Source organism: Lonchura striata, chromosome 14 (assembly GCF_050655825.1).
Source record: "Lonchura striata isolate lonStrDom1 chromosome 14, ASM5065582v1, whole genome shotgun sequence".
Classification (NCBI taxonomy): domain Eukaryota; kingdom Metazoa; phylum Chordata; class Aves; order Passeriformes; family Estrildidae; genus Lonchura; species Lonchura striata.
Genome location: NC_140716.1, coordinates 5903725 through 5930717, shown reverse-complemented (window position 1 = coordinate 5930717; position 26993 = coordinate 5903725). Strand labels below are relative to the sequence as shown.

Genomic DNA, 26993 nt, shown 5'->3' with positions numbered 1-26993 from the left:
TTCCTGCTGCCCCGCTCGAGTCCCGCGTTCCCCTCACGCCGTTCCCGGCCGCCGTTAGCGCTCGGGGCGCCGCCGCGCGGGCTGAGCCTCGCGGGCCGCCGTCCGAACGGGCGGAAGCCGGGCAGCGGGGCGCCGGGGCTGCGCGCGCATGCGCCCGGCTCCCGCCTCCCCTCCCCGTCCTCCGCGCTGATGGCGGCGGCGATCATGGCGGCGGAGCAGGAAGCCGCGAAAGGCGGCGGCGGCAGGAACCGCGGCGGCGTGCAGCGTGTGGAGGGCAAGCTGCGCGCCAGCGTCGAGAAGGGCGACTACTACGAGGCACACCAGATGTACCGGACGCTGTTCTTCAGGTAGGGCCGCGCCGGGCCCGCCGCGCTGCCCCTCCCCCGCCCGGCTTTCCAGAGCCTTCCCACGCATTCCCCCCGTCGCGCCCACGGCCGCTCCCCATTGGCCGCCGCGCCTGTCCATCTCCGCGCCCCGCTCTCTGATTGGTCCGCGGGGGGGCGGGGTGGGGCGGGCGCGCGGCGCCGGCCCAAGCGGGGCCCGGCCGGGCCGGGAGCGGCGGCGCCGGGCTTGGCCTGGCCCGGCCCGGCCCGGCCCGGCCCGGCCCGGCCGCGGCTCCGCCGGCGGCTCGGGCGGCGGGGCAGCCGCTGCTCGCCGGCCTTTGGCGGCCGGCCCCGACCCCGGCCCGGTCCGCGCCTCGCCGGCTCCGGCGCTGTGCGGGGGTGTTGCGTCACGCTGCCCGGAGGTCACGGGCAGAGCGGAGTTGCAGCCCCGTCCCCCAGCGCCGCTCGGTGGCCCCACGTTCCGGGGAGGCCGATGAGGCTCCCGGCCAGCGGGATGGGCTCGGGGTGTCCCCCCGGGTGTCCCCTGGCGCTCGGGCCGGGCTCGCCGCGTGTCCCGGGGCCGTCCTGGAGCCGAGCCCGGCTCGGTGTAAATGCCAGCTGGCCGCGCAGTGAGGGTCAGGGTTTGAAGGCTGCTCGTCGCTCCGCCGGGACACGGGGATCCTCTGCTTCACGGCACGGCCACCCTGGTGCCGCGGTCGGAAAGGAGCAGCCCTCAGGGTGGCCAGAACGGGGCAGCTGTTTGGAATAAATTCCACTTGGTGTAGTATTTGTGTACGTGACAGTGTCTAAGTAGAGCAGGCTTGGACATTTATTCAGAAATGTTACTACTGCTTCTTTTGTCATAAGGAAATTGTTTTTATTGTAAAGCAGTTTTAGGCTTCATTTTTCATGTCCACTGCAACTTGCAGGGGTCACCCTTTCTCTCACCAGATTTTAACATACAGACCCTTGCTTGCAGGAGCACAGAAAAAGGTGTTTGTTCTAGGGGCTTCCTCAGCTGCTCAAAGCTTTGTTTAGTTGCACTTCTGCTGGGGGAGGACAAGATGGAAATTTGGCTTCACAGAATCAGTTAGGTTGGAAAAGACCTGATGTCATCAGGCCCAACTTTTGGCTTTAAGTCAAATCACCTGTCAGCTGGACAGTGGCACTAAATGTTTCTTGAACCCTTCTAGGGAGCATGACTCCACCACTCCCTGGGCCCAGCTCCGATGCTTGACCACCTCTTCTGTGAAGAAATTTCTCCCAGTGTCTGACCTGAACCTCCTGTTAAAGCCATTTCCTGTCATCCTGTCACTGGCTGCCTGGGAGAGGAGCACCTGGCTCCAGGCTCCTTTCAGATGTTGTAGAGAGAAGGGTCCCCCCTGAGCCTCCTTTTGTCCCAGCTGAGTCCCCCCAGCTCCATTGCCCTTCTCTGGACACCTTCCAGCCTCTCAGTGTCTTTGTTGAAGTGAGAAGTCCAAAACAGGACACCACCCTCCTTTCCTGTGTCTTGTGTCTCCTATCCTCGGCCCTCATCGGTGTTATGAGGAGAACTGGCCTATGAGTAAGCACAGAAAAACAGCAGTCATGGAAGAAAGTGGGGAGGAAAGTCCTTAGTGCAAAATCCTACTTGTGCTCCCAGCACACCAGACAGCCTGCCCTGCCCTGCCCTGTGTCCCAGCACCTTCACATTAAATCAGTTTGTTCCTCCATAACCCCTCTGATGGGATCAGCCAGGCACTATCCAGGCCTTAAGACTTAAATTGTATTTGAGAATAAATCTAAATTTAAGACAAAGCCTGGCTATTTTATGGTAGGGATTATGTGATGTGGTGTCTGCAGTGGTGTGAGAAGTCTTGGCTCAGGAGGTCACGTCTCCTCCTGCCTTTTCCATTTTAAATACAAGTGAAAGGATGTGTTCAGTTTAATGAAAAGGTGACATTTGCATGGCTGGGTAGTCTTGTCAATTCTCTGTAAAGTGTGATAGAAATCAGCATTTTGTCAGACACAGTAATGCTGATTGGGATGACCTGAGCTCTGGAACTGTGATTGGGTTAGCCAGTGCTTATTCCTTTTGAACACACAGGCCTGTAAAACATTTGGCTTGTCTGTCAGAGGGTAAACTTGAAATCCTGACTCAGTTTCATGCACTGAGATGTGTTTTAGGGTGGAGGAGGGGAAGAAGTGGAGGAGGAAAGATTACCATAAGCTTGCCTCCTGCAGAGTTATTATCCCTGTGTGATCCGTGGAGCAGGTGGAAAACTGCTGTTCTGCCTAAGCCTGAGCTCCCTCACACACACCTGAGCTGCTGGTGTTTGTTACTCCCCAGGCTGGTTGGGCTGAGCTCTTCTCTCTTCATGATTTGGTAACTGAGTCACTCCTCACAGTGTAATATCCTTGTGGCATCCATTTATATTTCCCTGGTCCTTGTAGGTCATTTTTCTGGTGTAAATTACGTGCTCCAGGACTTCTCTTGTTTTAAATACCATTTAGAGAAATGTCATCAATATTTTATTTTTATTAAACAAATTTTCTGATAAAAGTTCTTTGAAAAACCTCAGCTCTTTAAAATTTATTTTATATCATAAAATTGTTTTCAACAGTTTTTAGTATCATCTGTAATAATTCTCAGATTAGGAGCTTCCATATAGCATTGTGAATCTACTGGAAGTAGAATTTGTGGAAGTGGATCCATGCTGAGTCCAACTCCTAGAAGCAAACCTGGATGGGAGCCCAACTATAAAAACACTGGAGCTATGGATTAATTTGACTCAAATTTACCATGGTGATTGCAAATCCAAGTTGTTGAGAATTATTCCAAAACACTTCTGTCGTGCCTTCCATTATTTCAGTTCTGTTTGGGATAAAAGCCCTTGGTGTGCCTCAGAGTTGATGGGCAGGATGGGAGGAGTGTCTGGTCCCTTGTTTGTTGTCTGTGTGATGTTACCAGCAGGGGCCACGTGTGACAGGAATTTGGGGCACAGCATGAGAGGTTTGGCATGCTCTGGGTGTCCCTTTGGCTGGTGTGACCCCCACGGCCACACTGTCCTGCTTCACCCCAGAACCACCAACCCCTCCATACCCCACGGGCACTCCTGGGCTCTGGAACAGCCCGGGGGGCCCTGGGGCTGCAGGAACAGAAAGGGTGACACGGGCACAGCCAGCCAGGTGTGCCACAGGGGACAAACCAAAGTGCAGGTGCTAAAGCAGCAGGGTAGAGCTGACACCTCTGTGACAGGAGCAAATCAGCTACTGAGAGCACAGACTTTTTGAGTAGCAGTTAAGAGAAATGGAATTTGGAAACTCTGCCACACCTAAACTGCTTTTATGGGAAATGCTGTGTTTATAAGCTGGAACTGTGACTCTGCAAGAGCTGTAGTTACTGACAGTGATGATGTGCAGGAAGCTGCAATCACAGCTCTGTGGTAAGAGGTCCTGAGGTAACCACTGGGAGCAAATTCTTTAATTCCTTATTTCTTTGTTAACTATTAAGTGAGAAAGGTGGAAAGTGTGTTTTGAAGCATTATATTTTATTTCTTTTGAAGTGTTGCATGGTGAATCTTGCTGGCTGTGCTTATCTTACTCTCAAACCCATGAGAGATGAGCTCCTTTGGTTCAGCAGAGGGCTAGGGCAGGCTGATGTCCCCTGGCAGAGTTGTAGTGTTCAGAGAGACTTGGACCAGTGGAAGGGTCAGCAAGCTCTCCAGGAGGTATTCCAAAAATTGTTTCACTGGGATGACTTTGGTAGAGGCTCAGTACATTGGCATCTTTTGCTCAGTTGAAGTCTTGGGTTCATTCCCTTTTCTTATTCCAGCCCCAAACATATTTGTAGCTCTCTCATTTTCCTTTCTTATATTCTTCATTTTATTCCTTCAGGTCTGGAGCAGAAAATTGCAACTTGCAGTTCAAGCTACATCATTATTGAATTTAACCTGATTTAAAAATAAATCCCTTGTTGTCGTTATGTTAAATTTTAGGCATCTTTTAATCCTTCAAATATAAGTAATTTTAAGCATACACAACTTACTTAGTAGTAATTTTTACCATGGCTTTGGTATTTTTTTCAGGTATATGTCACAAGGAAAACATGCAGAAGCAAGAGAACTCATGTATTCAGGGGCTTTACTGTTCTTCAGTCATAACCAGGTAAGTCACTGGTTTTGTGTGTGTTGCTTGAGGGCAGGGAATTGTTACTCCCAAGATTTTGAGAGATGAATGGTGGGTTCTCAGTGGTAAATATTTGGGGTAATTGCTTTGTAATCTTTTGTTTTATCTCTTTGTTGAGCCTTTCTCCACAAAGAAGGATTATGCCAAGCTGGAGCATGCGGCAGTAGTGTTTGTGAGCATCCAAACAATGCCTGTGTTCTGCTTTCCTGGAGGCTTCTCTTTGATGCCATCAAATTACTATAATTTTTTTATCAGGAAGGCTGAGACTTGATACTGTGCCCTAGCTGTTGATAAAAGCATTAAACCTGCTGCTGCCAGAATTCTGGTTGATGTTTGTTTTTATGCCCTGATACATTCATCATTGCCAGTATGTGTCTGTTTTGTAGCAAAACAGTGCTGCTGATCTGTCCATGCTGGTTTTGGAGTCTTTGGAGAAGTCGGATGCAAAAGTAGCAGAAGACCTTTTAGGTGAGGTGACCTCTCCTCTTGGCTTCGTGGCATTTAGTTGTGCTTTCCCTTCACAGTGACCTGTTAATAGTCTTGAAAGCTGCAATCTTTTTTGGGTGCCTTCCCAACATGGCTAAGGGTCTGGGGAAACTTTGTTAGGGAATTGTGGGTTCCTGATGACTCTGTGGGCATGCTTGGAACTAACATTGCTGCCTGTCCTAAAGATGGATCTTAGATCTGCATTAGAAGCAGCAGATCATCTTATTTTTCTTAATGGTAAATATTTTTCAATCTTATTACTTCCAGAAAACTTGGCTAAATTGTTTAGTTTAATGGATCCAAATTCTCCTGAAAGAGTGGCTTTCGTATCCAGAGCACTAAAATGGTCCAGTGGGGGATCAGGAAAACTTGGACATCCAAAACTACACCAGTTACTAGCTATTACCCTGTGGAAAGGTAAGAAAAATCAACTGGCTTTTCTGTGTTTTCCTTTGAAAATGTTGAAAGCAAGGTGTTATAAGAGATCTGCTTTGGGAGTAATCTAAGGAGGCTGAGATGGAAATGATTGATTGACTTCTGCCATTATCTGATTTTTGCATTAATGTCTTCCTAATGTTACAGGAAAAAAAAACTGGGTCTGTAGCTCTGTATTAGTGCAAAATCCAAAACACAGCTGCTGTGAGGCTCTCTTTAAAAGGCAGGTTGATCCTTTAGACATTGAGGTAGGAGGAAAATTGTTGGGGAGCAAAGATGTTCTGTTGGCAAGTTTTTTTGTTTTTAAATCCTGGATAAACATGACAAAGATTGAAATACGTCACCTGGCATCCAAAACAGTCTTTGGACTGTAATTAAGTACTTCTTAAGAAGTTGGCCAGCAGGGTTATTTCAAAATGAATGCTGTTGCTTTTGATTTATGATCCGTTTTATCACTTGTGATGGGATGTAAGAAAAACACAGAATGCTCTAAATAATTATTTTACTTGTGGATGATAGCCAGTATTTACAGTCTTGTGTTCAAAACATAACAAAGGTGATTGAGAACAGTTGACTACATGCCATTTTTTCTGTGGTTTCTCATGGATAACTGTGCAAGATGATTGTTTATTTTACATTTTTCAGTAGCTGCCAAATTGTGACAGTGGTTTCATGTAACAACTCTGACCCAGTAATGGTCAATGCTGCAGCCTCTCTGTGCCATAGGTAATTCCCAGCTGCTCTCCTGGGATTTATGTTAGCCTGATGGCTGCTGCCAGCCACAAGGGGAGGATTCTTCCCACTGCATTCAAGTTAGAGGCTGCTGCAATTAGGATAAGAAACAGGATAAATTAGGATAAGCATTCTGAAACTAAAAGTCCCCATTTTGTAGCTGCCTGCTCACTGTTCTCTTGAAGACCAAAGTGCCTACGTCTTCGTAGTCTGTAGCTTTTTGAGTTTCACCACAAAAGGCTCAGATTTTTAAAACAATGCTTTGAAATTCAAAAGATTAGCAGCTATCCAGTTTTGTCATTGCAATGATTTTGCACAATCCTTTGCTTCAGGTTGTAACAAATTATTGCCACTTCTTACACCATTTTTCCTGTATAATTGCTGTTCTGTTCAGCATATGGAAGTGATTTTAGTTTTGGTAGCAAAAGTGGGCTAAGCTAAAAATAGGAAATGAAAGGATACCAAAGGTGCTGTTTGACTTCTAGGTGCACATATTAGAATATGGAACTTCTTGATTCCTGTCCTAAGCACTGGTGATAGCACACCATGTGTCAGCATTCACTTAGATAAAATTATAAAACCAAAGTTCAAGCCAGCAGTAGCTGTAATTGAGTAAACTATATTTATTGGCAGTTGTTCAAATATACTTAGAGTAAAATTTATTATCTCCCTTTATAAATTATCTGTAACTTACAGACTTTTTTACTAGCTGTCTTGTTTATATACCACACCTGTAACTCTTGTTCTTTTACCAGCTAATAAAGTACAAGCCTAATAAATTTGTTTTTATGTTCAGCTACACTGAACTGATTTCTTAACAGCCTTTTTCCTTTTTCTTTTTCTAGAGCAAAACTATAGTGAATCTCGGTATCACTTCTTGCACTCGACAGATGGTGAGGGCTGTGCAAATATGCTGGTGGAATACTCGTCGTCCCGCGGATACCGCAGTGAGGTGGACATGTTTGTAGCTCAGGCAGTACTACAGTAGGTGTTAAACTTCTTCTGAAGCATTTTGCTGAGATGACATTATGTGTGGGACCAACCTAATTTAACCACACAGCCTTTGCAAAAGAAACTGTGAAACTGGTCAGAACAACAGGAGAAAACTGTCTGAAAACCGATGTGTTAAATTCGTCAGACTGGGGAGAAAAAAAGTGAAATAATGTATTAAGGTCAAGACCTGAAATTACGTTAATTGCCTGAAGAATGAATGTAATCTGTTTAACCCTGAAAGCACAATTCTTAGCTTTATTAACACCACTTTATGTCTAGTTAGGGCTTATCTGTATGTTCTTGCAAATACTGGATTCAAGCAGGCCCTGTATTTAGTACAGAACTTGCTCTCACTCAGGTCCTAAGAGGCAACTTGTCATGCTCAGCCTGGTCTGTGAGCAGCAGCTTGGTGGTTCTTGCCTTGACAGAGCTGCTGTTGGCTCTCAATTTAGGCATTTATTTTGTAGGAGGTGGGAATGCAAGCTATTGTGTGCTTTTGCAGAGCTCATGCAGAATGAAGGTTGACAAAGCCAATTTTACTGTGTTCAATCAGCTGATGGCTTTCTTCAGGCAGGGAAGGCAGCTCACGGAGGAGTCTGAGGAGGAGGTGGAGACAGGACTGTGTGGCAGGGAGTCAGGGAAAGAGTAGGTGTTGGGGGAGAGGGAGGAGGTGAGAGCAAGTTTGTCTCTCTTTTGGCAGCAGTGAGCTGTCATGTCAGATTTGTCCTGCTTTCCATAACTGGTTGCTATAGATTGCTGTGATTTTGAGCAATAGCAAATCCTTTATGGAAATCCAATATGTGCAGGACTCATTTATACAGCATTTCTACTGCATCCTTTACATATATGTAAAATACTGTGTTAAATTCTCTTGCATGGTAGTTTATTCTCTAATGAAAATAATTGCAGTTCCTTGCTGTCAGTGAGGCAAAACAGCCCCAAGCCCTTGCACATGTGAGGGTGCAGAATTAGAGGCCATCAAAAATGACATGGCTTGTGGCAGCTTTCCTAGGGCTTGCTGACAGCGTTTGTCCCAGATAAAGGCCTGTTAGGCCAATGGGACTTGCAGAGATTGCCAGTTAAATTAACTGGACCTGAACAAGGATTTGATCTGTTTGAGGGATCGATCTGTTGGGGACAAATGGTTTGGGAGCTCAAAGTACAGCTTTATTATGAGATTTTTAGGCATTTGTGTAAGCTATTCATGGTCCTGATGCCACATTATTTTGAGGTGGAATAGAATGACAGAGTCAACAAATACTGACAGATAAATACTAAAAGGGGTGAATGGGTCTTTAATTCAGTTTTTAACTCAGCATATTGAATCCTGGACCACTAGATGCAATATCATTTTAATGTGAATTACAGGATAGCCAGTCTTTCCACATTTTGCAGATGGATGTTCTCTTTTAGTAACTATCATGTACAATCTGCTTAGATCCAGGTTAAACTCATTCTATTAATATTTAATGTCTGTTTTCCCTCCCAACCTGCCTGTTTCACAGTGTGTTCAGTAGTGATTTTCCCCTTCCTCAGCTGATGGCCAAACCATCCCCAAAGATGTCCATCTCTAAGTTTCATTTTGCCATCAGTTCAAGCCTGAGTTTGCCTCTATGCACAAGTGAAGTAGATTTTGGCTTCCCTTTTTCTATGGTGAAACTATTTCTCTGCCCTTTGTTTTTAACTTGCCCTGTTCTCTTTCTTTTTTCAGATTTCTCTGCTTAAAAAACAAGACCAGCGCATCAGTTGTTTTTACGACATACACACAGAAACATCCTTCAATAGAGAAGGGTCCACCCTTTGTGCAACCACTGCTAAACTTCATCTGGTTTCTGCTGTTGGCAGTTGATGGGTACAGTCTCATTTCTGTCATGTCCTTCTTGATTTCCTTTTCAGTTGTTAACTGAGATTACATTTTTGGTTGTTTCTTTTCTAGAGGAAAACTAACAGTATTTACAGTGTTGTGTGAACAGTATCAACCTTCGCTGAAAAGAGACCCCATGTATAATGAGGTGAGTTACAGACAGGATTTAACTCACTGAACGAGTGAAATAATGGCTGATTGTCTCCAGCATTGTAGATAAGAGCTGGTGCTTTACCTTGCCTGGGTATTTCCAGCTGTAAATGAAATAATTGCCTTTTTTTCACCTTGTGTCCCTACAGTACCTAGATAGAATAGGACAGCTTTTCTTCGGAGTTCCACCCAAGCAGACCTCATCCTACGGGGGATTGCTAGGTAAGCTCTGCTTGTAGGTACCTCCAGGCTTTGATCAGTGACCTGGATAAAACACCTGTGTTGGAAACAGATGATCTGTTCTAAGGAATTTATAATTCTTTTCATAGCCTGTAGGAACAGCCCCTGCTGTAGAATATGAGATGAATGGGTTGCATGTGAAAGTAGTTTGGGGGAGCTTGTAGACTTTTCATCACTGAGAAGGGGAGAAGTACTAAAAAGACTCTTATGGTTAATTTCTGACATTATGGTATAGCTTCCTAATGTAAAAAAGCATCTTACTGGTGTTAAAGCTTAATTTCCTCGGATTCCAGGGACTGATTTTTCTTAAACCAAGTATTGGGCTTTGGTAGAGATCTAATCAGTGCTGATGCAACATGAATGTGTCCAAAGGGAAAGTTCTGAAATTAATACTGCCCTTCCACAAGGACTGAAATGGAATAGAGACATTCAGCCGTCATTTCCTGGCTCTTGAATAAAATGTGAATTAAATTAATGTTTTCCCTGAGAACTAAGCTTCTCTGTAAAGTGACTTGAAGCTTTACCTACAAACGTCAATTCACTGATACCCAAAGTCTGACAGAAAACATTGTGGTTTTACCATCTGTAATTTGCTTTTCAGCAATTCAGGCATCTAAATTGATGCCTCTGAGTTTCAATTTTTTTACAGCATGATGCAGACTGTGTCTGCTTTTTGAGAGTTTCATTGCTGGAGGTGTGTTTTTCCTCTTTTGGTTGGAGATTTTTTTCCTTCTGAGGGTGCAACTGTAGTACATAAATATGTGACTTTGGGTTTTTCAAGTGTATTCTTAGAGAAGGAACAGTATTAGTGTACAGCTAGGAGTATACAGCTTCCCAAATCAATATTCATAATGGAAACCAGTGTGGGATTACTAATGTCTTGATGAGACTCTTCTACTTGAAAAACTCTTGGGGTTTTTTTGTTACAGAAATCTGTACTGTAGCAGGATGGAAGATTAGTTAAAAGTTTTTGAGATGAGAATGTAAAACTAATGACTGTGCTGTATTTTATTCTAGGAAATCTTTTAAACAGTCTGATGGGAACTGGGGAAGATGATGACACAGAAGAAGGTCAGGAAGACAGCAGTCCTATTGAGCTCGACTGAATGTTGTTGTCATTGGGTGCCGTGTAAATCTGATGATTCGATGACTCCAAAGACACTTTTGGAATTTGAATCCTGCAGTTGTTTCTTGGCTCCTAAAAGGGCTCCTCTGGTCTTTTAGAAATGGTTGCTGAAATGTTTATACTGTCGGTCTATATTATTTATGTAAAAAACAAAAAAGAAAGAAACCAACAAAAAGTAGCCAAACGAACCAATCGGAGCAGTTAGTGGGTTTCCGATCCAGCGGCTGGGACTGATTAAACATAGTCTGCGGTTTCTGATGCAGTATTCCCTTTTGCACAGTCTTTCAGTAAAGCATAAACATGGGGCTTGTCCTCCACGGCCTACCCAATGCCATCTGTGTTCTGAGAAAGCCTCCTTGCCCTCTTCCAAGGAAGATCTCGAAGGGCAGGGGGAGCAATTGAATAATTGATTTGTGAGGCTGGTGCCAAAAGTACTGCGGGACGAGCCAAGCAGCGTAATTTGAGATACACATCCAAGAGACATTGATACAAGAACTTGCTTCCACTGCCATGAGTAACATGCACACCCTTCATACTGCTTGCCCCTCTCCCCAAGGCCAGGCTCTGGCTGGGCCCACGCGTGTGTTTAGCAGATACTTCCTGAAAAGCACAAGGTTGAATAGCTCTTGAGTAAAAGCCCATCAATGGAACACAGGTAGTTGGCTTCCAGGTGGATCTCCCTTGCCTAGGTATAAAAATTTGGCATCTAAAATACGTCCTGTGGCTTGTGGCTGTACTTTGGAAGAGATCTTGCCAGTGTAAGTTCCCAGCTGTAGGTGCAGGCGGCAGCATTGCTGTGAGCAGAGCAGTTTGCCGTGGGCAGGGTATGTGTTTGAACTGGGCTGGATGGCAAGAAAAGGGATACTGCAGAGCTTCTGGTTCTTTATGATATATTTATTTTTCTTGGGTGATTGATTCATTTAACACTTTCTGTTAAAGGATAAATCAATAAATAATGGAGTAACTTCACCCCCAGCAGTAGGCATAGCCATTCTCCATCTCCTCTGTAATGCAGCACAGTCTGGTACAGGGAACAGGTGAAAGGGTGAGGAAACGCTTTATTTTTTCATGATGAAAATAAAAAGGCTTAGATTAATAAACAGCAATCATGCATGGGGGAGGGATTAATACAAATTTATTGACTGTATGGAAAAAAAAAAAGGCATTGACAGGAAGACTTTGTGTTAATTGTGAAGTCTCAAATAAACACTTTATACCAGGATGTGCAATTCTGCTGCTTTCTAAGGGTTTCCCAAGCAGAGCTTTACATTCCTTGCTATTTTTTTCACTCTGCATTTCACTGTGGGTCATCCAGCCCTCAGTGCTGCACTTCACCTGTGTGCAGTAAAGGTGTAATTCTCTTGGGGTATTGGAATATCTGGAGCAGATAGAGTTTGTTTTGCTGTGCAGCAGGCTAAGGGAAGAGCTCCCTCTCCGGGTTGGTGCTGTAGACATTTAATAAATTATCTGGGATGTCAGCAGAGGTTTAGAACCACAGCATTTCATTGCTTTTGGCTGCCAGGAATGTGCCTCTCAGGCAGCATGAGGTGTCCACAGGCATCCAGCACATGTCCCCTGCTGTGTCCTGTGTGTATGACCCAATGTGAGGTTTTTGCCTTAGCTCTGTCTGCAACCCCCACTGTGAGCTCTGCATGTGCCCTGACCCCAAAACCCCAGCCCTGACAGGAGGGCAATGCTCCAGGGCTGGGGCACTTACAGGTGGATATACAACATGTATATTCAATAATTACAACAGTATATAACGAACATATGTCTGTGTGAGTGTGTGTGTGTGTATAAAATATATACCTAGGAATTTAAAATACATGTATATACACACACATATAAACAGCCTTTTGTATAGATAATAATTATATACTTGTATTACATATAATTTATAATATTATTCTTAATTATATATGCACACAAAACAATTTTTATAGCTACCTATAAACCCAAACAAGGAGCCCAGTCTGTCCTCTCCCTGCTGCTGTGCCTGGGTTGGTAAGTAAGTGTGAATGACAGTGTGTGGGTAACATACACTTATAAATACTTTAAATATAAGTTAAATATATAATTATAGTTATGCATACACATGTGGATGCAGATATGTGTGTTTATATGCAATATATAAACCATAAATTATATTTATAAATTATATAAAGCATGCACATATGTATATCATATATAATCACATATTTTAGAAAACAAAGTATAAAAATGTCTATACATATACAGGTGTGTGAAACACATTTCGCTTATTTATTTGTAAACTGAATATGTCTGAGTGCTACATCTGTACAGGAATGTGTGCATATGAACACCTCATACATACACACGTTTTATATATTACACTCTATCCACTATGCATTTATAGTTGTCTGAATAGCCAACAACCCCTTCATAAAGCTTATTTCTCTATTCCCAAGAACCAGCTATCCTTTGTGTATGTGTGTGCACACATAAAGAAGTATTAAAGAGAAAATACACAGAATATGCACTGTAACACACACATATACACAAATAATAGATAAAATAATACACACTGTGTGCCAGGGTAGGGCAGATAGTTTTGAGGTGTCCCACACCCCTGGGGCTCTGCCAGCAGCAGCAGCTCCTTGTTTCCATTTGCTGCTTTTTAACCCCACCTCCCTCCCCTGCCCCAGCACCACACAGCCACGGCTCTGACATAATAATAATTTATTGGTTTGAATGACATTTAGTACCACAGTTGTCTTACCAGTGACAGAACGAATGCACACAGCCGATGAGATGCTCTCAGCTACACAACCAACCTAAGAAACGCGTCGGACAGGTCCGTGGCTGGGGCTGGGCCCTCAGGGCACGCTGGAAATCTCCTTTTTGGGTAAAAATCCAGCACCTGGTGTGCAGGTCCCAGCCCGCCCGCCCTGACTGCAGGAATTACAGTGCTCAACACGGCGCTGAAACGTCACTTCAAGCAGCTTTTTTTTTTTTTTTTTTTTTTTTTTTTTTTTTTTGGGCAGGAGAAGAAAAATCAACCAAAAAAAAATTGAATTATTAGGGGGAAAAAGTGCAACCACCAAGTCTGATGAAGGGATGTGCCTGCTGGGAGTGAGGCTTTGATGGTGCCCATCAGCAAAACTGCAGATAAAGCTCAACCCCCAGCTCCATACCAGGCTCCCCAAATGGGGCAAAGCCCCCAGACCATGGAACAGGGATGACCCAGGGAGCTGAACACAGGCCTGGCCCCCAAAGCTCTGCTCCCTCAGCATCACCCCACGTGTTGGTGTCTCCCTTGCAGCCCCCTCCTCCCTGCCCTTCATTAGCTTAATGAGGCTGATGATGCCCATTTCCTGTTTCTAAATCCTGTGTGACCCTCTGCAGGTACAGCATCACCCCCAGTCCCAGGGGATAATTTACTTATCCTTTACCTGGCACCATGGCAGGCTCTGCTGTTCTGCACGGCACCATTTCATGTTTCCAGGTTGTTTCCCATCCCACAGGGATGTCACCCCTTGGGGACTTGCAGCCCCCCTGGAAAGGGCTGGCAGCCATCTGGAAGTGTGGGGATGCTCAGCTCCAGCACCCAGGGACCTGAGCATGGGGAGAAGTCCCAGCTGCCCCCGGGATGTGCCACCAACAGTCTCTGCCATCCTGGAGAAGCTGGGTGCCCCTTCCAGCGGCTGTGGGGTGATGGGGTGGCAGGACCACCTGTCCCATCCCACAGAGCAGCCACAGAGCTGAATTTCAAGTTGGATCAGGATCTTCTCCGGTGTTCCACTGCCGCCCTTCCGACATGATCAAGTGAATGATGAGGGGAGAGGGAAGTATTGTTATTGTTATTATTATTACTGTTATTATGAATTATTTTTAACATTTCAAATAAAACCACGTTGTGTTGTAAACAGAAGCTCACTCCTCAGGTCTGCCCAGCCAGTCCCAGCTAAGGTTTATGTTTGAAATGGGCTTCCACTGAAAGGAAAAAACAGAGAAGATAAAGTTAAAACAAGGCAAGCACTGGCAGGTGGTGACAGCCTGGCACAAGCCCACCCTGACAGTGGTCCTTGCTGATGCTCCTTGGCTTCAGTTACCCCCATAACCATACAGCAGCACGGACATCACACCAGAGGCAGTGAAGAGGGAAGCATACCATCCTCCTCCTCCTCCCTCTCTGCTCAAACAGCCTTTACATCCCCCTGGGCAGTGAAGAGCCTCACACAGAACAGGAGGGAGCGATGGCCTGATCCCCAGTCCCCTCCTGCACACAGCAGGGCCAGGGCTGACATCCAGCCCTCCCCAGGGAACACACCTGCGTATTCCTGAGGCAGCATCGGCCGGCTTATGACTTTCTGAAAGGTGGTGATCCACTCCAGCTGGTCGTCCTCCGTCTCGCAGGCGAAGAGGAATTTCCGGTCCGGGGTGACGATGGTGATGCCGTGCTGCCAGTGGTTCCCCTGCGTGGATGGTGGGAGCCCTTCCAGCACCTTGTAGCTGTTTTCCTTGCTCCCAATAAAAACCTCCCCTCTAGCAAAGGCATCCTAGGAGACAGCAGAGCAGTCAGGCAGGGGTGAGGTGAAGGGAGCTCTGCACCCCGGGCAGCCAGGACAGCGTGTCCTGCAGCAGCCACAAGCCCATCAGCCAAACCCCAACAGCACCACCCAGAGCCCTGCTCCTCACCCAGGGGCACCCACATACAGCACCAACACCAGGGAGCCAAAATCCAGATGCAGAATATCTGGTGGACAGGGCTTTTAAAGTGGTTTTGGTATTTGTAGGGTTACTGCACACCAGGCAGAGCCACCAAGCAGTGACAGTGTTGTGCCCTTTTGGCTCTCCCGCCAGCCTGCATTTTGCTGCAGATCATTACTGTAATTATTACTCTTATTATTGGTAGTAGCAGTATTGCAGGTAGTTCCCAACAGGCAGCTCAGGCACCTTCATCTTACCAGGGGATCTTTGAAATACATGAGCCGTCGGTCGTCCATGGTGAACCATCGCTTCTTGAATCCCTCTGTTTGCTGAGGAGTCAGAAAATGCCAGATGACACACTGGAACAGCACAACTTCTCTCTAACCACGCATGACCCAGGAGTCCCAAACACTTGGAGCAGCCTGAAGGGCTGGGGGAGCTGGGAATAGATGGCTTCTGGGCCACCAGGGCCACCACAGCCAGGGTCTGGGCCAGCTGTACCAGGAAGGGGCACTGGGTTTGAGATGTAGAGTTGGATTTTTTTATGTTTGCTCCCAAGTGAGGAAAGTGTATTAAACACATTCACAGATTTATGGCTTTGTCTCTCTGGCAAGGGTTGGTTTGTCCCACCAGCAACCCCTTCTCGGGGCCATACAGAGCAAGACTCGTGTTTGGAGGGACTGAAAAATGCTTCGGGTCCTACCTTTGGCCCTGTTTTCTCCATGTATCCTTCCTTCAGGTAGTTTCTAGAAAGCTTTGGCACCAGCTGGAGCAACCAAAGAGAACAGAAAAGAGCAGTGTGAGATGGGGGCCTGGGGGTCACTGGAAGGAAAAGCCACACTGAGCCAGCCCCCAGCCCTGAGCCCACCCCGCAGCTCTGCCCCAGAGCTCCAGCCCTGCTCCTCCACAGCACTCAGGAGAGGAGGCCACAACATGAAACACCCTGGAGCAGCTGCCCAGCACAGCCAGCAGCCTCCAGAGGAGTCTCCCCCACTCCCCAGGGTGCAGGGCAGCAGGGACAGAGCCACCCTGCAGAGCCACCACTGCACCCCTCCCAGGTAATTGGCAGGAAATGCAATTAGATTTCAAAATTTACAGCCAAGGAGGTAGCAGGGAGTAATCAAGCACCACCACAGTGATGTCACACCCCAAGAGCAGCACACAGCCCTGGCTGACAGCACGTCAGAGCAGCCTCTGCAATTGCATTAGCCCAGGGTAACATAATTAGCAGCTCCAGCCCCCGGAAAACACAGCCAGGCTGCACTGACCTGCAGAGGAGAACTCAGGCAGGGCACCGACATCCTCCTGCCCTCACCTTTCCTCCTTCCAGCCTTTGTTTTGGCTTTTGCTATTACAGCAGCAGCCTTTGAAATGCTCAGGGCTCCTGCAGGCGTGGCAGAGCTGGCATTGCTCCCACAGCCCCCGTGTGTGCAGGGGCTCAGCATCCCACCACAACCATCCCAGCCCAGTAATTGCAGAACACTCCGAAGGATGGAAAACTCCCCAAGCAAGGATGGAGCACTCCCCAAGCCTTCCAGCTTGTTAGCAGGATGCTCAAAATGAGCAAGAAGGGGGAAAAAACCCCCACCCAAGCAGTGCTGCAGGAACACTCACATCAGAATCACTGGCTCCAGGGAATGCCACTTGTAAGTAATGGAAACGTGCTGCCCGGATGGCATTGAACCAATCCACTATTTCCTAGTAATGAGGAAGAAAAGCAGAGTGAGGAGTGCAGCCTGCACATAAAATAACCTGATCCTGCTGTGTTTCATCTCTCCCATCACTCTGGCCCCAGTGACAGAGCACAATGTAGCAGCAATCCTTAAAACCACAGAATGCAGCAAAAAGGTGAAGGATGTGGAACATTCAGCTGCTGCTCCAGGCTGCCAGACATGTACAGAGCTCTGCAGCTTCACTCAGCACCGAGGGGCTTTCTGCAGAGTGGAGGATTTAAACATCTCTGAAATGGCAAAACCAGCCCCAAAAGGGCATTTGAGATACTGAGCAGACCCTATAAGCACAGCTGGGCTGGTGCAGCCTGCCCACCCACCCCTGTCCCCCAGCCCTCAGGAGGACACCTGAGCAGCACCTGCATCCCACCTGAATTCCAGCAAAATACTTAAAGCTTTGCTAAAAGAGCAGCTTAACATCTCTTTGTCTTTGTTTCCCAATCTATCAGCTGTGTCTGTGAGTCCTTTAGAGACAGCCACAGTGATACTGAAGTCCAAGAAGCTCTGGCTCTTCTCCCTTTCCTTGGCAAAAATCTCTCTCCATTTTTTTCCTCCTACAAAATAACTGTTTTATAATTTCTTTCTTTTTAAACTCATATATTCATTCATCTCTGGTAAAACCCAACAGCTTGTGCAGTATGTCTCTGAAGGTTTGGCTGAGAAATGCCACAATAATTTTAAGTGTTCCACACAGGGAGCACTCAAACACTGCCTTGTGGTCTGAGATGTGGGAGCAGGAAAGGCATGTTGGAAGGGAGATTAGGAGCTGTCCTGCCTGGGATGCTGAGCACAGGGGGAGGGATGCTGAGCTGTCTTGCTGTCATTAATGCACGTGAAGCTTCACACACCAGATCAGGGACCTGTTCAATGAGCCAGACTTAATCCTAAAATAAACACTGTCAAACGCTTTCAGGTGAGGTCGCTGTAGTGTAGGAAAGACCATATCAAAGGAGAAGTTTAAACTTTTTTATGCTTTAGAAAGAATCCGGGTAAGGAGGAAAGGTTCACATGAAATTTTGAAATCTCAGTTTTAAGGAGTTGAACTGGGGGGGGGTATCCTAAAAATAGTCTAATGTGGCAAATAGCCATTCCCAAAATTTAAAAATCTTTGCTTTGGTTTGTTAAGCTACTTCAAGTTGAAAGGAAAAAAATCCCCAAACATAATAGGACAGACAAACAATGTTTTGGAAAACACTGACCTACTTTCTGAGGTTTTACTCACTTATCATTTGCTTTCCTACCCTAAGCAGCTAAAGACACCCCAGATAGCATCACAAAGAAGATCAGAAGAAGAATTCACTCCTGAAGTTAATGATGACCAAACCAGGCTGGAGCTAATGAACAATAAGCTGTGATGTTAAAATTTTGATATCTTCTACAGCCACCAATTGAGTGGTTATATACATATTTATTTATTTATTTACCTGTGTGTTTCTCTGTGATCCCAGTGTGAGGTAGGGTTACACCCTGCAGAAAAGCAGAAGCTGAAACCCTCACTGACTTCCAGCAGTAAATTGCTTTCTGGAATATTGATAATCCATTGACACAAATGAAGTTTGACCAATTTTTTCTCTGTGGGAGTGGGCAGGCCCTGGCAGGGGTTGCCCAGAGCAGCTGTGGCTGCTCCATCCCTGGAAGTGCCCAGGATGGACAGGGCTTGGAGCAAGCTGGGATAGAGGAAGGTGTCCCTGCTCAAGTCAGGGGTGGAATGAGATGAGCTTTAATGTCCTTTCCAACCCAAACCTCCTCATCACCTCCAGGGCCTCACCTTGCCATCTTCATGATAGACAAAGATGTTCCTTGTGCTATTGTCCTTCAAGTAAGTGATCTGCAGCCCGTGTGGGTTCCCGATTTTTGCAGGCTGGAAAGTCGCATTTAGGTGCTCGATCTTCATAATTGCTTTGGGTTCTTTTGCCTGGAAAGCACAGCTGAGTGAGCAAACACCTGAGAAGTGGCTTTCAAACCAATAAACAGTTCACTTGGTCAGAAAAAAGGCCTATTTGAGGCCCCCATTAGCTAAAGGAACCTGAATGCCAGCCTACAAAACCAGCTGGTGATGAGATATCCAAGACTCCGCTCGGGTGTCAGCGAGCGCTTCCTGCCAGCCTGGAAAATTCTGTCCTGCAAAATTCAGCAGGGACACAAAAAGAGACAGACTGCTAACTAACAGGCCAGGATGCTTTGTGCACCCACAGATAGTTCATCCTTGTCCCAGAGGATGGAGGATTATCCCCTTTGCCAACAGCAGATCGGGTGTTCCTGTCCCCATCTGTCCCACCCTCTCACGTGAGCCACTGGCTGCTGACTCTGCTCCTCCCTTGCCTTCTGAACTGGGAACTTTCTCTTCAGGGGGACAAATATAATCCTTACAGCCACCTCCAGGGTGGGTTAGCCCAGGAGGGAGCCCCGCCAGCCCCACCTGTACTCTCAGTGGCAGCCCCATAGCTCTGTTCATGTTCCTACAAAGTGTCTCTAGAAGTTGGCCACTCCTCCAGGACTGCACTGAAAAGTGCAACAGCAGCTGTGAAAAAACCATCCCACCAAATACAGATGAGCCCCTTGGTGACAGCAGTTTCAGAGCAGGGCCAGGGCCAGCAGAAGGGTGGGGTGGTGCCATGGTCCCAGCACCGTGCAGAGGTGTCAGTGCTGCTCTGGGAACTTGGGGACTTTCTGAGGACACACAGCACTGGAGGGTGCCCATGGTGGGGAAATCCCAGCAGAGAGGATGTCTAGACAGCACCATTCCCACCACAGCTGTGGTCAACAACGAGGCAAAGCAGCTTTAAACTACCAGAGCAGCCAAGAGTGACTGAATGGAACTGCTGGGACTTTCACTTCTCCCTCAGCAAGGACTGGCTCTCTTCTCCACGAGATGCAACTGGACCATAGCAAACCAAGCTGAAGGGGAAGATGGTGCTGTCAAAGCCACGGAGAAGTGAGGTTGGATGTTCCCATCCTCTGGATCATCACGACACCATAACTGCACCACCTGCTTGGGAAAGCTGGCTGCTGGCTCAGCCTGGGCTGCTCTCAGCTGTGATGGTCAGGGGAGACCCAAAGGTCAGGAAAAAACACCTTGGGTTTCTCCAGTCCATGGTGCTGAACAGTAGAGTGTCCATCCGTTCATCACAAATGCAATTTTCAGGGCAATAGCTCCATTTCTCACAATAATGAAACATGCTCTGGGAAAGAAGACAAATACTTGCACACTGCTGGACACTGGACTGCATGCCATGCTGTGCAAAGGAGGATTCAGACCCAGTGACCACTGCAAGGTGTGACACCTTCATCACAAGGTAGTCATCCATATGAAACCCACGTTAGCTGGATGATGCAGAGCCAGAGCTGAGAAAGACTCCTTTGCTGGTGGTTTGAGAAAAGCCCTATGGACTTTCAAGGGCAGCAGAGCAGGAACGTGTGAACAGGCCTGTGGGGCACCTCTCCATGAGTGTGCTGGAGGAGCAAGAGCAAGCCCCACTAAAGGGAGGCTGAGCTGAGCCTGGTGCTCTTGTCCTGCAGCAACCGGGGACTCAGTGATTTTGGAAACTGTAGAAATAAACTGGTGCCATGGAACTTACATGTTCCAGGATGCTCTCACAGCTGCAATGTGCACACAGCAACCCTAGGTACTCACGTCGTTTTTGTTGAAGTACTTCAGAGCTCCTTCCCTCTCTGATAGCACGAATTTTCGGCTTAAGAATTGCCCATTGTCGCGTCCTCTCTTCCACAGAAATCCTTCTCGGTACCCTGCAGCAGAAAGGAGTGGCTGAGAACCAGGGACAAAGTGCTGCACTTCAAAAGAGAGCTGGCATAAAGAAAAGAACTGAGACTTCAGAACTAAGCAATCCAGGTGTGTGGCTGCTCTGCTGAGGACATGAAGGAAAGCAGCATTCTCCTGCAGAGCTGCCCCCTCACTCTGCTCACTCCTGCCAGCAGCTTGTGCTTCAGACATCTCCACTCTGACACCCAGGGAGTGGCTGCCTGCAGGGCCCCTGTGCACTGCCACAGCTCAGTCCTGGGTGAGCCAGCACAGGCAGAGCGTGCCCCTCTGACACCAAAAGGGGTTTTAAATCATGGGGATTTGGGGAGTTAGAAGGAAAGGCTTAGTAGGCCCTGGGAAAATACCCTGGGAAAGTATAAGCCTTGTACTTGCTAGAACTGCACCTGTGTAACCAGTATATGATAAATGATATAAGTGTTAGATGCAATTATTGTTTAGTAATTAGATATAATTACTGTTTGAGCGTAAGAATAATCATGAGAAACTGTGGCTTGAGAGAGATCACAAGAGGGTCATGCTTGAATAAGGTCAATGTATACAATAGAACAATATAAGTTTAATAGTTAATATGTAAGTTATATAATGACAGAATATAAAATATGTTCAGCTCAAAAGCTGTGTCGGAGGCAGATTTGGGTCTGTACCCCTGATTCCCAGAGCTCTTCAATAAAAGCACCTGCACATAATCACATCCTGTGATTCTGTGTGCTCCTGAATGCTGACACCTCTGTCCCTGTGAGACCCAGCAGCCCCTGCTGCCTGCATTCCCACAAACCCACCCTGCCACCACCAGAGATGCCGAGGGGATGGTCCACACCCTTGTTTACCCTACAGCCACAGCCAGCACTGGGGGTGACACCACTGCCCCCCAATCCCTTCCCTCAGAGGCAGCACGTGGAGCAGCTTTTCCTCAGAGTGTGAGCTTTGGGAACCAAGGACAAGTGGCTTCTGCTCCTGAAAGGGGCTGGGTTTTAATGCCAAGCAGCAGGAGAGCACTTCAAAAGCTATTGCTGTTCATTGCGCTGAGGAGCAGGGAGGGTTTCAGGGCCTCTCTGTGCCTGGCACTTGAGGAACTCTGATGTCTCACAGGGGGCTGGAGAGAGCTGGCATGGGAGGAGAGGACACCCAACACCACGACAGTGATATCTCCAAATACAAACATGGGGAGATGCAGGAGGAAAGCCCATCTTTTCCTTCAGGAAAGCCCATCTTTTCCTTCAGGAATCCCCACCTGGGCTTTGTGTGGCTCAGCAGAGCACACAGACCACACAGAGCTCAGCTCGTGCTGGCCCCACCTCGGAGCAGCTCCTGCCTGTGGGTCTCATCCATTCATTCATCCATTCCAGACACAGGACTGGTGAAGGATGCTGCAGGTATTCCTGGCTGCACTTGCTCCCCTCCGTAACACTGATTTTTTAGCATTTACGGGATGGAGAATAAAATTACTCTGCATCTCCCCAAAGATGATCTCAAATCATTGCTAACCCTGGCAGATGGGCACCATCATGGCTCTGTATGAAGAGAGGGAAGCCCAGAGAGGTTTGCTGAACTGCCCAGGACAAGGCTGTGAGCCAGGATCAAAGTCAGCCTGAAAATCCAGTCTTCTCTGCCCTCTTACACTTCATCATTTTGATGTTCTCTTTCCAACTTGTGTCAAAACACAGGATCCAAATTCACTTCGAGGAGGAATTATAAAAACCCAACAAAACCAAGTGTTATCCCATTCTGTGGCTCACATGTTGGTTCTTCCCAAGCCAATCACTTCAGCAAAAGAGACAAAGCCAGCTGCTGATTCCAGTGTACTTTGTAGAGATTTTTGCTTGCTTCTTTTCTTTTTCTTTTTCCTTCCCTTCAGGGCTGCATCCTCAGGAGCTGCTCCTCTGCTCTGCCCAAACCTGAACCCCTGTCAACACCCATCAGTGCACAGCACCATGAACAGCCCTTGAACCCAACACGAACCCACACAGGTTCCCCAGGCAAACTGTGTGCCAGCAAGCTGTGTCCTCAAAGCCCTGCTCCAAAGGGTTGTGAAAACAGCCAGAGAAGGTGCTGAGAAACAGAACTGCAGGAGGCAGAACAGGGAACAGACCTCACACTGGAGGGCTTTGGAGACAGAAGATAAACCCCATCTTCCTTGTCTCATGTGCCTTAGCAACAGTTTATATTCAGAGGCACCTGGTCACATTCAGGTCCTCAGGGTGGGGAGCCCTGGCACAGGGTGAGCACAGGAGCTGTGGCTGCTTCCCTGGCAGAGCCTACAGCTAGGCTGGACAGGGCTTGGAGCAACCTGCCATTCTGGAAGGTGTCCCTGCCATGGCAGGGTGAGATGGGATGATCTCTGAGCTCCCTCCCAATCCAAACCATTCTGTGAGGGCTGCTCTGCTCAGATGGAAGCTGAACAAGCCCTACAGCACCTGCTGACTGCTTGTGTGACACAGCATCGTGTCACCAACATGTCTGCCCCTCTCCTGAGGCACAGAATGAGGGATGCAATGACCTGCCATCATCCCGTGGATCACCAGTACCTAACCAGGAGTGCAGAAAGCACTGCCTGGGCAAGACTGACACAGAAATCCCAGTGACACTGCTAACATTGCTGCTGCCACATTTCCTGCATCAGGAGGAATCAAGGAGCAGAATCAATCACTTTTGCTCTTGCAGGCACAAACCTGTGACACCTGCAAAAGCCCCAGCAAGCAGCTGTGTCAGCCAGCAAATGGCACAGGACACAACCACACAGCCCAAATGGGTACTCCTGACCTGTTACGTGGCTTCCAAGGTAAAATGAGAAACTGCCACTTCCACACCCATTTCATCCCAACAGCTAAAGCTCTGGGGGCAAGGAAAACAGGGTCACCAGGTGGGCTGACTGAAAAGAAGATAGTGCATGGCACCTGAGTCACCAGCTCAGGTGGGCTGGTGGCTGCAGCTCCTTCAGGCACATAAAAGTGGCAGCACCCACTGGGTGCTCCAGTGCAGCCAGCCTTCCCCTGCCTGAGAGCCTGCAGAGGAAGCAAGGGAGAGGATTTTATACAAAGAACATTTCTTGTAGCCACCATCTCTCCATCTGACTTCTACCAGCATTTGGTTCAAGTTCCCCATTTTAAAGAAGAGGGATATTGCTACTTCCCCACCTCAGAAAGCTGTTACAGAGCTTAGTTAATGATGGGGGGGCTTGGTCTCTGAGAATGTGGATTACAGGAAGTACCCAAAATTACTTTTTTAGTTTTACCCCTTGTTCTGAGAGAAGAAAAATCTTCAAAGGAGGACAATCAGAGCCACTGGCTTGAAAAAACCAACGTGCATGGACTATTCTTTCTGTCATCCTAAGCAAGGCATTAAAAACTGGGAATTAAAACCATGTTTGATCTTCGGTTTCTTTGGCTCTTTGTTTCACGGTTTTACCTGGAAAGAGGTAACAGAACTGCTTGTTTGCATAATGTTTCTAGGGCTGTGGTAAAACCAGGTGTGGTACCAGGCCTTTAGAAGCAACCTGAGTGTATCCAACACCACACAAATGCACCACTGTGTGGTTTCTTGTCTTCTTCTCTCACTGCAAGACAAAACACGGGGGGCTGAATAAGAGAAAATAATGTACTTGTGCATGTAACCCAAGAGAATCTCGTTTCCCTGGAGTTCAGGCAGGGCACCTCCTCCTACTGAAGCCATTTTTCCTTCCTCTCAGCAGCTAAAGTGCCTTGACCCTGATTCAGAGCTTTGGAGAAGGTTCAAATACAACTCCCTCACTCTGCTGCTAAAATTGCAGGCTGTGCATTGCCACTCCTGTGAGTGTCAAAGCTGAGCACTCTGCTGCATTAGCACGGTGAGGTGTTAATTAGGGCAGGACAGGGGATGGGCCCTCACTGGACATGGTGTGCCCAGGTTTTCTGAGAGGTTAAGGAACTGCCTAATTATCTGGAGCAGTTCAGTGTGGAATCCCTGACATCACACATCACCTCTGACCCCATGTCACAACCTTCTTTTTAAATAAATATTCTGAAGGACATTCCTCTGAAATAAACCTCACTGCCCACAGTGAGAGGATTGGATGGAGAAGGTGGCATATTCTGTATTTTCCTTACAGACTGGACTTTGAATAGGGTTGCAAAAACAACTGTGCACCTTTTGTTTAGCCATGTCAGTGTAAATGGTTTGGTTTGACTGCTCTAAGGTGTAACATTTCTTCCTGCAGCACTCAGCCAACATCAAAGCAAGACATTTCAATGAGTTCAACTGGCATACTTTAAGAATTTGCATTCCAATAAAAATCATAAACCAAGGAATATTAAGTTTGCTCATGGAATGGCAAAAAAGTTTGCCCAGATCCCCCAGATGCAAGCAGGGTCCAGGTCCTCAAACACCTCAGAGCTTGCACCCTGTTCCCCTGCACAGCACCAGCAGATTGCTTTTTTGCCTTGATTTTTTTGCCTGTTTGCAGATGTGCTGGGGAGCTCAGAAGTTCCCTGCAATAATTCTGCAGCCACCTCTGGATAATCCATTTCCTGCTGGTCCCACACTGAGCAGTGCAGATACAGCTGGGCTGGAGGTGCCTCAGCATCCCCAGGGCAGGAGGGACCTATGCTGAGATGGAAATCCTTCCCCCGGAGCCCTCCTGCACTGACCAGGTCAGGAGCCACCAGGAGCTGCTCCTGCCCCTGCACAGTTCAGTTCTTTGGAATTTCCAGCCTCAGCAAGCAGCAAAGGAGGATGTGCCAGTGATGCTCAGCCCCCAGACTCTGCGAGGTCGGTGCTTGGTGCAGGGTGGGTGCTGGCATGTCCAGATCCCCTCCACAGGGTGAGAGGAGAATCATGTCCCTTCACCTCCCTAAAACAACTTTTTCTCCCCATTTAGGACACCACATCCTCTTCACACCTCACCCAGCCAGGCCTAAGAGCCCAAGAACTCCCAAGTGCAGCACTCTGACACCCAGACCATTTTCTTGGGCACACACATTTAGAGGCACAACATTTCCCAGCTCCTAATTAATCAGTTCTCTACTAATGAGCACTTAGCATCCAAATTACCTTTCCTAAAGGCCATTTTGCAGAGAAGGGTTTCATGTTGTCATCCAGTCTGCCTCTGCAGCCTTCCAGGAGCTCATAAAACAATTATTGTCCCACTGCATTGTCACTTCAGCTATGGATGCAAGCAGCTGATGAGATTGATTGCTTTCACAATACCCAATTAACCCACTCACTCTGCAAACGATTGACTTAATCAAAGGCAATTAGTGCTTGAATGGCTATAGCAGACAGAAAGCCAGGATTTAGTGGATGATTCAGATAATGTTGTACAGACATCTCCTTGGCCTTCTAAGGGAAAACATCTTTACTAATGCTCAGCTCAGAGCTGGAAGTAGATGAAACCTCAGGTCGGTGGTGTGAGGTGGCACAGAAAACACAAGGGACCAGGAACACACACTTCTCTTTACTGACAAAAGGGGAACTTGCAATGACTGATGTTCCCATTCTCCTAATTTTTCTGCTCATGCAGGGCCTGGAGCACCAAGCAGTTGACCAGACCTCAATGACCAACAGGTCCTGAAATGGTAACTTGCCTCTGATAGTCAGATCCAGTCCTTTGAGCAAAGTCAACACTGTTTTACAAAACTACCTTCCATATTAATTTCTTCCACAGCATCTTCTCTCACAATGTAAAAACAAAATAAAACAAACAAACAAACAAACAAAAAACAACCCAAAAAAAACAAAGAAAACCAAAACACCACAAAAGACTCAGTTTGGAGGCAGGACCACATCTTTGTAGAACTGCAGGTGTCAGTGTCCTCAGGGACTTTTTCCTCTGACAAATCACCCCAGACTGGCACAGCAGAGACCAGACAAAGCCTCACCACAGAAAGGTCAAGAACAACCCATGACACCTAATTTAGATCATGTGAGGAACAACTTCAAGGCTGAAGCCAAGAATGAAAAACCAATTTTCCAGATCACTACAAGAAGATCTTGTCATCTTGCTTCATCTTAATTTCGTAATGGAAGAAGGTGCTCCCCAGCTGCTGGGATCAGTAGGAAAATGGAGCCAAAGGCACAATTTCTGTGGAAGGATCATGGGGCTGAGCTCAACCACACATCGAGATCTGAAGGTGACAGAAAGAAGACGAGGTCTGTCCCCAACACAGGCATGTGGCATTTAAATGCATCCCCGGGTTTCCAGTCCCACTTAATCGTGAGTACACTTGCACTGGTGGCTCACAGCTGAAAATCCAAACTGCTTCTAAGCAAAGCCCCAGTAATAAAGATGAAATCCATTAAGCCTGCGATGTTTGCCACTATT

At 47.2% G+C, this 26993-nt stretch overlaps 2 protein-coding genes across 7 annotated transcripts in view; one reads left to right on the top strand and one right to left on the bottom strand.

The window, feature by feature from the left end:
* The first annotated feature begins 172 nt into the window (after window positions 1-172).
* GET4 (guided entry of tail-anchored proteins factor 4) lies at window positions 173-11738 on the top strand. Of its 2 annotated transcripts, none has more exons than XM_021539717.3 (9): window positions 173-347; window positions 4391-4469; window positions 4877-4958; window positions 5244-5393; window positions 6989-7127; window positions 8848-8988; window positions 9073-9148; window positions 9300-9372; window positions 10408-11738. In XM_021539717.3, exons 1-9 carry the CDS (start codon window positions 190-192, stop codon window positions 10494-10496), a joined length of 987 nt encoding a protein of 328 aa, XP_021395392.1. In that variant the 5' UTR covers window positions 173-189; the 3' UTR covers window positions 10497-11738. The 2 variants fall into 2 exon arrangements, with proteins under 2 accessions (XP_021395392.1, XP_077643006.1); XM_077786880.2 differs by lacking the exon at window positions 173-347 and adding an exon at window positions 1039-1115.
* A 1461-nt stretch (window positions 11739-13199) lies between these two features.
* The window catches only part of ADAP1 (ArfGAP with dual PH domains 1), a 50033-nt gene continuing 36239 nt past the window's right edge, over window positions 13200-26993 (bottom strand). For all 5 annotated transcript variants that reach the window (XM_021539715.4, XM_021539712.4, XM_021539716.4 and 2 more), the window contains exons 5-11: window positions 20552-20664; window positions 18686-18832; window positions 16802-16885; window positions 15891-15953; window positions 15445-15516; window positions 14808-15036; window positions 13200-14470 (exon numbers count right to left, since the gene is read on the bottom strand). In XM_021539715.4, the coding sequence (XP_021395390.1) occupies window positions 14442-14470; window positions 14808-15036; window positions 15445-15516; window positions 15891-15953; window positions 16802-16885; window positions 18686-18832; window positions 20552-20664 (737 nt within the window). In that variant the 3' untranslated portion in view covers window positions 13200-14441. The remainder of the gene's footprint in view (window positions 14471-14807; window positions 15037-15444; window positions 15517-15890; window positions 15954-16801; window positions 16886-18685; window positions 18833-20551; window positions 20665-26993) is intronic.